Source organism: Leptonychotes weddellii, chromosome 6 (genome assembly GCF_054177405.1).
Source record: "Leptonychotes weddellii isolate Sample4059 chromosome 6, ASM5417740v2, whole genome shotgun sequence".
NCBI lineage: Eukaryota > Metazoa > Chordata > Mammalia > Carnivora > Phocidae > Leptonychotes > Leptonychotes weddellii.
This window is the reverse complement of record NC_138374.1, coordinates 95,579,423-95,590,227: the sequence shown is the minus strand read 5'-3', so window position 1 is coordinate 95,590,227 and position 10,805 is coordinate 95,579,423. Positions and strand designations below refer to the sequence as shown.

At 38.9% G+C, this 10,805-nt stretch overlaps 1 protein-coding gene across 4 annotated transcripts in view; it reads right to left on the bottom strand.

The window, feature by feature from the left end:
* SOAT1 (sterol O-acyltransferase 1) overlaps positions 1–10,805 on the bottom strand; it is a 75,435-nt gene that overhangs the window by 26,471 nt on the left and 38,159 nt on the right. For all 4 annotated transcript variants that reach the window (XR_014146442.1, XM_081824684.1, XM_081824683.1 and 1 more), the window contains one exon: positions 8,516–8,574. Coding sequence is in view for 3 of the 4 variants with exons in the window: in XM_081824684.1 (XP_081680810.1) it covers positions 8,516–8,574 (59 nt within the window). In the remaining variant the exon portion in view is untranslated. The remainder of the gene's footprint in view (positions 1–8,515; positions 8,575–10,805) is intronic.

The window sequence follows — 10,805 nt, the reverse complement described above, 5'->3', positions numbered from 1 at the left end:
TAAAGATTGCCATAAACAAAATGAAAGAGAATAGCAGGAGCCAGCTGTGGAGTCTCCTGTTTTCAGGATCGTCCCCCATACTTGGACTTTGTCAAACAGCATGAGTAGCTTGGCTCGCGCCAATTAAAGTGCACAGAAGCTGCTGCCGCTAGGACACAAAGAAGAACTCTGTTGTGGGCACTGAGTTTCCTTAGCTTCTCCTTTCATGTATCTAAATACTGATGAAAATAAAGAGTGACTGCTTATTGCTATCACTCCCCGTATAAGAGGAAATATAGAAAAATACAGGACAAACAGTTCTCCACTCCTGCCTTTGCAGTTCTTCCTTTATATGAAACTGTCATTAATCAGAACTTCATACTGTGATCATTATAAATCTGAAAAATCTGATATTAGTCACCTGAAAAGGAGATTGGAGTGTTACAGGCTTTCTAATTTGCTTATCTTCTCTACCTTTTCTCTATTATTAATTTCATTCAGCCCATGGATTATGATTGTCCAAGCACGATGACAGATGGACAGAAGGACGACCAAAGGAAGGAGGCAGGCAGTTAATTAGAAACTAGAAAAGCAGGTGCTTAATCACTATATTTTAGAGCTCAAAGAAACCTCTGACACAGGGCTCGATTGCTCAACCCTGAAATCCTGAAACCATGAGCTGAGACAAAATCAAGAGTCAGACACCCAACTGACTGAGGCCACCCAGGCGCCCCAAGAAACCTCTTTAAAAAAAAAAAAAAAGATTTTATTTATTCATTTAAGACAGAGAGAGCAGCGGGGAGGGACAAGCAGACTCCCCACTGAGCAGGAAGCCAGACGCCGTCCCAGGACTCCAGGATCATGACCTGAGCCGAAGGTAGACGCTTAACCGACTGAGCCACCCAGGTGCCCCAAGAAACCTCATTTAAAAAAAAATCTTTTTTGAGTATAGTTCACACATAATGTTACATTAGTTTCAGGTATACAACATAGTGATTCAACAACTCTATACGTTATGCTGCCCTCACAAGGGTAGCTACCATCTGTCACCATACAACACTTCTATAATGTACCACTGACTCTATTCCCTACCCTGTGCCTTTTATTCCTGTGACTTACTCATTCCATAAACTGGAAGCTGGCATCTCCCTCTCCCCTTCACCCATTTTGCCCATCGCCCCACCCTTCTCCACTCTGAAAGAAACCCCATTTTTTAAATAAGCAGCTGAACTGGACAACCTCTAATATTCTAAGAATGGGGAACAATCACCATGAAGCAAAGATCCTACGGTCCAAACACTTAGTGAAGGCACTCACAAGTGATCAGAGATGAGGCTGAAGAAGCAAATGGGCTACAACATGACAGGCCACTTTAAGAATTTTTCATTTTCTCCTAAAGGGCAACTGGAGACCAATGATGTTTTAAACACAAGTTTTATAAACATGCTCAGATCTGCATTTTAGAAAGATAATTCTTCTATAAAAAGCCTTCCAAGGAGAGGTTACCTTGAACTGAGTCTTAAAATGAGAAAAGAGGAGGGTCATTTATGAATAGATAAAATCATCCTTTCAAAGGCACAGAGGCATGAAAAAAATAAAAAAGTAGATTGAGGGGGAAAAAAAGTAGACTGAGAGAAACACAAAGTAAAAACATACACTGAGTACAGCGTATAAAAAATTATACTCTGACTCCACAAGGTCATATTACTTGCTAGGCCATGAACTAACTACTTGTTCCTCTGACTCACTGCCTGGCTTTACACAGAGAATCTTTTAACCCCACAGTGGCATGGAACCAGAAACCAGACCTTTTTGGGCAAAACAGGTAACACAATAGAACAGGTAATACACTGTTTAGGTCTTAAACTAATTCAAGAGAGGTTTCCCCTAACAATTCACTCTAAAGCTACTGCATCTTATTCATTTCTTTCACTGCACCTAATACCATCTGAAATTCTATATATTTCTATTTTTTGATGTCTTAATGTCTGCCTCCCCCGCCTGACTTTAAACAGCATGTCTTTTTGTTAACCACTGTACATCTAGTTCTCAGCAAAGCAACTGGTAAGACTGTAGATGTTAAGTATATTTCAAAACAGCTTTTGAAACCAACCCCTGGCACTAAAACTCCCACTCACTCCCCTGCTGACTTTACTCAACATCTATCATAAAGCGGAAAGTACTTGTCTAAAAGAACTCCCTAGCCCTGATTTCTTTCTAAAAGCTATGAAGGAAAAGGGCCTAAAAATCACCACTGTTGCCATTGTTGGTAATGGCTGGGATTTATTCAATGTCTGTGACTGCTAAATGCCTGTTTAGGGGCTTTTATATATTAGTGCTAGTCCTAAACAATCTTTGTGAAGTAGGCAACATAATTCCTATTCTACCGAAGACAGATCCAAACTCTAACAAATCAAGTAATGTGACTTGCCCAAGGTCACAGAACTTGTAAGCTGTCTAACTAGGATGAGAACCCCCAGTCTAGAGGACTCCGAGTTCACATAACATTATACTTCTTTCCACTGTACTTGATCCAAAATATTTTCTGTATCATGAGTACCATAAGCCAAAAGTAAAACCTAAAAAAAAAAAAAAAAGTCAACAATGTACGTGTAGCCTGAAAATTGTAGGTAATCTAATAAATTAGTCCTATCACAAACATTTCATTTGAATGCATCAATCAATGTAAAAGAGGTTTACAGTCATAAATAGTGCATTGTAATAAACTCCACATTTAAAAAAAAAAAAGACACACTTGTTTGGAAGTTAAGTCTTGAGCATAACTATTGCATAATCCTTAATACCCTTAATACAGAAAGCCAAAGGTTCAAGATAACCCAGCAACTAACGAAATTAGAGCTCTAGGGGCGCCTGGGTGGCTCAGTTGTTAAGTGTCTGCCTTTGGCTCAGGTCATGATCCCAGGGTCCTGGGATCGAGCCCCGTATCGGGCTCCCTGCTCGGCAGGAAGCCTGCTTCTCCCTCTCCCACTCCCCCTGCTTGTGTTCCCTCTCTCGCTGTGTCTCTCTCTGTCAAATAAATAAATAAAATCTTTAAAAAAAAAAATAGAGCTCTAAATTATAATCCCTCTTTACTTAAAATAAAATTCATCCTGAGCTGTCTCCCAACTTAAGTTAGACTACGATATTCCTGTTATCATATTATTATCAACAAACTAAGCCAAAACACATTTATCTTCATCTATTCAGGAGCTTCCCCATCTTACCTAATTGATATATTCTGCCATTTCTCATCATCTTTACCAACCTCCTTCATTTAGCCATTGTTAAATGTTAGAAAACCAGGGAGTGGTAAAAATACATTCCTAGTAATTAACAAATGATACATTCATACAAATGATGATCATGAAATCATTTTATATCACATTTTCAAAAAATATTTTAACACAAAAAACCCCACAAAATAATGTCTAAAAATATATAACTGAACATATAAATGGATGCTGATTTTGCCAATATACCTATGATATACAAGCCTACATGTGTCTACACTGTCCACGTAAATCTATATGATGGAAGAAGGAAAACAAAATATTGGGGGTGGGGCAGAACCAAAATGTCCCTCAATCAGCGATATGCAGAGTATTACCATCTGACTAGTTTTGATGTTTTAGATTCTCGTTAATGTAAAATAGAGATTAACTATCACCTGTAAGGTTCTCGATAAAGCTCTAAAATTATGTAATTTCTTATCACAAATACCAAACTACACTGACATCACTTTTCAGCTTTTAAAGAACATTTTTAAAGTATCTAATTCAGTTGTTGTTCCTCTTGTTTATCCATTTTACACATGGTGGTCTCAGCTAGCATGAGGACAGAAACCATAACTTCTTCAGAATCCCAGCACCTAACCCAGTGCCTGACAAAGGAACCAAGTAGGTAACTCATGGAGCCAGATTACTGAACACTCCTAACAGGGCAATATGACAGGCACCTTCCTGCATTTTGTAAGTGATGAAATCATAAAGAACAATAAACTGATTTTCCCAAGGTTCATCGAAGGAGACTGGAGACTGATACATCTATGTATTTAGGCAAAATGAGAAAACGCAGAAAGGGAAATATCAGAAGGATACAATCACACGGACACAGCCAAAAGAAGACTTGACCAGAATGTCAAGGGCAGGAAAGTAGAATGGACAGTTGTAGTAGAGGCTATTAGTTGTCAACCCACTTCTTTTCCTAACTCAATCCTGCTCCCTGAAACTCAGATGAAATGGCTGGAGTCATCTGGACAATGAAAAGGACGATCACAGCCTACAAAATGTAAAGTCCTGGGAGGACCACAAGAGTCACCATAACCATTCTAGACTTCCCACTTCTAGATCATTTACATGGAAGGGCAACATATGTCTATTGTTTAAGCCACGATTATTTGTGTTCATCTTATGTTTATCTACTACAGCACAACCTAACCTCAACGTATACAATAACTGAAGAATTTCTGGGCAGAAAAGACCTAGACTTATCTCTCCAGCAGTCTGCCAATAAATCAAATAGATTGGCACTATCCAAACACTTTTTTAGAAGAGGTTACGTGGATGAGCAATAAACCATAAAGAGAAGTCCTCATTTGCAGACATGCCATCTGAGCCTTACTCATTACAGTTTGCTCATTTAATAGTTAGGCAACAGCATAAGGTACTGATGTGTAAAATAGGATTTTAAATGCTACATCAGAAGGAAATGAAATATGTTGCAATAAATCTGTGTTTTTAAGAAACAGAAATAGGAAGTAGTTTTTCATCCCCCTCACATGAGACCTAGCATTCCCTCTATAAAGTTGTGTGCGTTAATAAAAGTTCTACAAATATTCACAGTATCAAGGCACTCCTTTTTAACTCTTCTCATACTCATTTTTCTCTGGAAACTGTCCTCAAAGGTTAAGGACAGGAACCCAGTGTTTAGGCCAGGGCTGTACTATATGGCCCTGCCCTTCTGGCCAAAATCCAATTCTCTCTCATAAATCTGAAACTCTGAACTTAAAACAAGGGACTGAAAATCTGATTAACTGAAAAATTCAGAAATACATGAACTCTGGGGCTCCTGGGTGGCTCAGTTGTTAAGCGTCTGCCTTCGGCTCAGGTCATGATCCCAGGGTCCTGGGATCGAGCCCCACATTGGGCTCCCTGCTCTGCGGGAAGCCTGCTTCTCCCTCTCCCACTCCCCCTGCTTGTGTTCCCTCTCTCACTGTGTCTCTCTCTGTCAAATAAATAAAATCTTAAAAAAAATAAAAACTTAAAAAAAAAAATACATGAACTCTTTGCTATTCAAGCGTTTCCATTTCCAAAGCTTAAGTGTTCAACTTCTGGGATTCTATGAGATACACTAATATCTTTCAAATAGGTTTCCTTTTATACTTAAATAAGCCAAAGTAGGTGTCTTTTATTTGCAACCAAAGAAACTGTTTCAAATAGTTTCATTAACACAATGTTAAGACAAAGTTATTTATTAACATAAATTGGTTGGGATTTAATCACTTGAGTCTCCCCTGGACTGTTCCAAGAGCTTTTAAGTCTTGTTACAGTACAATTCTAAGGTTTCAAAAGGTCCTAACTAAGGGTTACACAATGTGTATAATCCCACTAGCACTGGATTTTTTTTTTTTTAGTTCAGTATTTAAAATTCTTTTTATGAGAGCATTTGGACCTAGACATGACCTTAACAGACTCAGTTCAACCCACTGATCTCATCATCCGTCTCTCATTTGTTTTCCCCTCAGACTAAAGAGCTTGCTCAATACTTGACAACCTTTTCCACCATTCTTTAATATGAGCTCTTCTATCTATATATCTCAACTTTCAGGGAGTGCTTTGTTGGTTGCCAGATTTTGCAAATAAGCATACAGGACAAAAGTTAAATGTGAATTTGATAAACAAGTGACTTTTTTAGTCTAATTATATCTCAAATATTGCATGATGACTGAACAATTATTTGTTGTTTATCTGAAATTCAAATTTAACTACACATACTGTATTTTATCTGACAACTCCAGTTCTGTGGAGCCGAAAGAGTTGCCAATAAAATCTACAGATTACCCATTTCCTTTACACCAGGAAAACAGTGAATTAGGAGCAAAAGTTTAGGTTAGTTACGCAATGACATAGACTATTGGAGCTGAACAGAACCCTGGAGATAGCTAGTCCCATGTTCTCACCTTAAAGATCAGGGGAAGGTGGTCCAATGTAGTTGAGCGAACTAGTTCAGAGTGACTCCAAATTACAAATGACTAGATTGATTTTCATTTGTTTTAAAAATTATTTCTAGGGGGCGCCTGGGTAGCTCAGTTGTTAAGCATCTACCTTTGGCTCAGTTCATGATCCCAGGGTCCTGGGATCGAGCCCCACATCAGGCTCCCTGCTCTGTGGGAAGCCTGCTTCTCCCTCTCCCACTCCTCCTGCTTGTGTTCCCTCTCTCGCTGTGTCTCTCTCTGTCAAATAAATAAATAAAATCTTTAAAGAAAAAAAAAATTATTTCTAGGAGCGTTGCCTGGGTGGCTCAGTCGTTAAGCATCTGTCTTTGGCTCAGGTCATGATCCCAGGATCCTGGGATCGAGCCCCACATAGGGCTCCCTGCTCAGCAGGAAGCCTGCTTCTCCCTCTCCCACTCCCCCTGCTTGTGTTCCCTCTCTCGCTGTGTCTCTCTCTGTCAAATAAATAAATAAAATCTTAAAAAAAAAAATTATTTCTAGGAGCAGCTGGATGGCTCAGTCCGTTAAGCAACCAACTCTTGATCTCAGCTCAAGTCATGATCTTAGGGTGTTAAGATCGAGCCCCGCCTTGGGGTCTTTGCCAGCACAAAGCCTGCTTAAGATTCTCTCTCTCCCTCTCCCCCGACCCTCCCCGCCCCTCTCCCTCTCTAAAAAACAATTATTTCTAAAAACCCACAAAAGAACAAGTAAATTTCATGGCTCCAAACAATATTCACATACCCGTCAACCTCAATGGTCATTTCACATTAGTAAATATCAACCCATAAAACAACGAAATGTAACCACTTAAGAGATCACTCTTGTAAACAGGATAATTTAATAAAATTACATATGTAAAGCACCTAGTACATGACCTAGTCCGTAATAGGACTTCTAAGTGTAGTTCTCTTCTCCTCCCTGCCCGTTTACCCTGTCTAGAATACTAAAATATTACAACAGCTTCCTATCTTGTCTCGTCTCCAAACTCTATACTTTATCTTCAACTTTGCTATCAAAATAGCGTTCCTAATATATCTCCCTCAAAAACATTCCAATTAATTAACAATGGCAAGATGTTCAATCTCATTAGATATCAATCTGCCAATTAAAACATTCCTAAGTCAAATCACCTATAAGTTCACAAGAATTTATTATACACAGAAGCACTGTGTAATAAATACAGAGTATATACTAAGAGTATATGCTAAGTTCTTAGAAGTATAAAAGAGGAAGGAAGGACATCATTTCAAGCTGAAATTTAGCAAATTGTAGAAGCAGCAGCATTTGAGCTAGAACTTGATGGATATGCAGTATTTTGACTGGTGAAACAGGAAATTCAAGTTTCAAGGAGAAAGAGTTTTATGAACAGGGCATAAAGGCAGAGAAAAAAATGCTTAACAATCTAGCCCCGGTTTTCCAACTGTATTTTTCTTTCTGTCATGCCCCAACAGGAGCAGAGATGCCCATCAAGTGAAGTGGCATTTCCAAGAAATAAGTCTTAAGTTTCCTCTCTCCATACTTCTGCTCAAGCCATGTCCTCCCTAACAACAGGGATCTACTTTTAGATTTACTACTGAGCCATTATTCACTATGAACCACGACAGGTGGTGATAGAACCTTTCATAAGGCACTTGCACAGACATTCAACTATATCAAGGTTCACTAAAACCAAATTCTGCTGGTACAAGCCAGAAAATAAAGGACACCTGGGTGGCTCAGTAAGTTAAGTGTCTGCCTTCGGCTCAGGGGTAATGGTCCCAGGGTCCTGGGATCAAGCCCCACATCAGGCTTTCTGCTTGGCGGGGAGTCTGCTTCTCCCACTCCATCTGCTCCACCACCCGCCCCGTTCATGTTCTCTCTTGCTCTCTCTCGCTCCCAAACAGATAAAAATCTTTTAAAAAAAAAAAAAATAAAAGCCAGAAAATGAGAGTGGTGGACGGGATGGGAGAGAAAAAAGCAATGTGATTCTTACATGTAGGATGACAAAGTGGCAGGACAGTGTCAACCCATAAGAAAGGTAAATTATTCTTTAAGAAACTGAGCATTAAAAATTTTACTAAACAGGGACACCTGGGTGGCTCAGCTGGTTAAGCGGCTGCCTTCAGCTCAGGTCATGATCTCAGCGTCCTGTGATCAAGTCCCACATCCGGCTCCTTGCTCAGCAGGGAGCCTGCTTCTCCCTCTGCCTGCCGCTCCCCCTGCTTTTCTCTCTCTCTGACAAATAAATAAATAAAATCTTAATTTTTTTTTTTTTTTTTTTTTTTACTAAACAAAATTCCTTACCCTAACTCTACATTCTTGTTTCTTGAACAGGAAGCTACTTACCTCTGCCTCTGCTGTCAACTGTATCTTCTTTGCCATCAACTGTTTTAGGTTAATCCTACCTAAGGAAAGAAAACAAGGTAACTTTTGAGTTGATGGATATGGCTACTAACCAGCACTATTTAAATCATGAATTTGAAAAACAAGCAAGAGGATGACTATGTGAATTATAATACAACCACAAAACATGACACAACTCTTAAAAAAGGAAGCATGGGCAATATCAATAGAAGGAAATTTATACATAAAAATGTTAAGAAGATAAAAACAAAACTACTATATGTACACACAGTAATCACAACTGTATTAATCATATGATGCTGTAAGATGCAATTCTGACCGGGGCACCTGGGTGGCTCAGTCGTTAAGCGTCTGCCTTCGGCTCAGGTCATGATCCCAGGGTCCTGGGATCGAGCCCCACATCGGGCTCCTTGCTCAGCGGGAAGCCTGCTTCTCCCTCTCCCACTCCCCCTGCTTGTGTTCCCTCTCTCGCTGTCTCTCTGTCAAAAAATAAATAAAATCTTTAAAAAAAAATAAAAAAAAGATCCAATTCTGACCATATGAGAAATTAGACTATCTGAATGGATCTTGCAACTGTGACTACAAAAATGCGCAAGCAACAATAGAAAACTTGGATACACTGGACTTCATCAAAATTTATTTTTAAACTTTTTTTCCTGCAAAGGACAACACGAGGAAAGTAAAAAGACAACCCACAGAACAAGAAAAAAAAAATTGCAAATCTGATCAGGGACTTGTATATATAAAGAACTCTTACAATTCAATAATAAAAAGACAAGTAATCCAATTTAAACATAGGCAAAGTATCTGAACAGACACTGCTCTCCAAAATATATACAAATAGCCAGTACCACATGGAAAGATGCTCCACCTCCCTGGCCACCAGCGAAATACAAATCATAACCATGATGAAACAGCACTTCACACCCATTAGATGACTATAATCAAAAATAACAAGTGTTGGCCATTGTACACTGTAAATTTATACAATGTTAATGCGTCAATTTGATCTCAATAAAGCTGGGGGGGAGGAAAAAGAAGTTGTACATGCAGAAAACTTTGAGAAGAGTGTTATTTCAGGGACTGGATATGATAACTCTTTTGTGATACAATTAGTAAGTGTTTATAAACGCCTGTAATAAGAATATTTAGAAGAATGGTATCCACTTGGTAAGAATAAAACAGAGGTTTTGCTTGTTTTTTGTTTGGGGGGGGGGCGGGGAGTAAAAAAGGTGTTGGCCAGAACATGAAGAAATTAAAATCCTCCTACATTGCTAGTGGGAATGTAAAATGATGCTCTGAAAAACAGTCTGAAAGTTCTTCAAAAGGTTTAACACAGATCTACCACATGATCCAATCCCAGTCCTAGGTATACACACAAGGGAAATGAAACATGTCCAGCCAAAAGCCTGTATATCAATGTTTATAGCTGCAATATCCATAATAACAGGAAGTGAAAACAACTCCAATATCCATTATCTGATAGATTAATAGAATGTTGTTGATCCATATAATGAAATATTATCCAGCAATAACAGGAGAAAAACACTGACACACACTTTAATATGGATGAAACTTGAAAACTGCTAAATTAAAGTCACAAAAGACAACATATTGTAGGATTCCATTTACATGAAATCCAAAATAGATGATTCTATACAGAAAGACAGAAGGTTGGTGGATGCCCAGGGATTGGGGGTAGAACTGTGAGGAATGGGGAATGTTAATGGGTACAGACTTGTTTTTTGCTTTTTGGGGGGGGGGGGCGGGTTACAAAAATATTCTAAAATTCATTTCGTTCTGGGATGCCTGGGTGATTCAGTGAGTTAAGCGTCTACCTTTGGCTCAGGTCATGCAAGTCCCGCATTGGGCTCCCTGCTCAGCAGGGAGCCTGCTACTCCCCTTGCTTGTGCTCTCTGACAAATAAATAAAATCTTTAAAAATAAATAAATAAAATTCATTTCGTTCTCATTTCTGTATTCTGAAAGATTCCTTTCTGTATACTAAGTCACATTAACGTAGCTTCCTAATGTTTAACTGAGGTTTAGAGTCAATTATTAACTAACATGAGCATCTTTTTCATGATTTTAAAGAAAAATTGATTTTCAAGATATTAAAATGTTGTTGTTTTTTTTAAATTTTATTTATTTATTCATGAGAGACAGAGAGAGAGAGAGGCAGAGGGAGAAGCAGGCTCCCAAGGAGCAGGGAGCCCGATGCGAGACTCGATCCCAGGACCCTGAGATCATGACCTGAGCCGAAGGCAGACGCT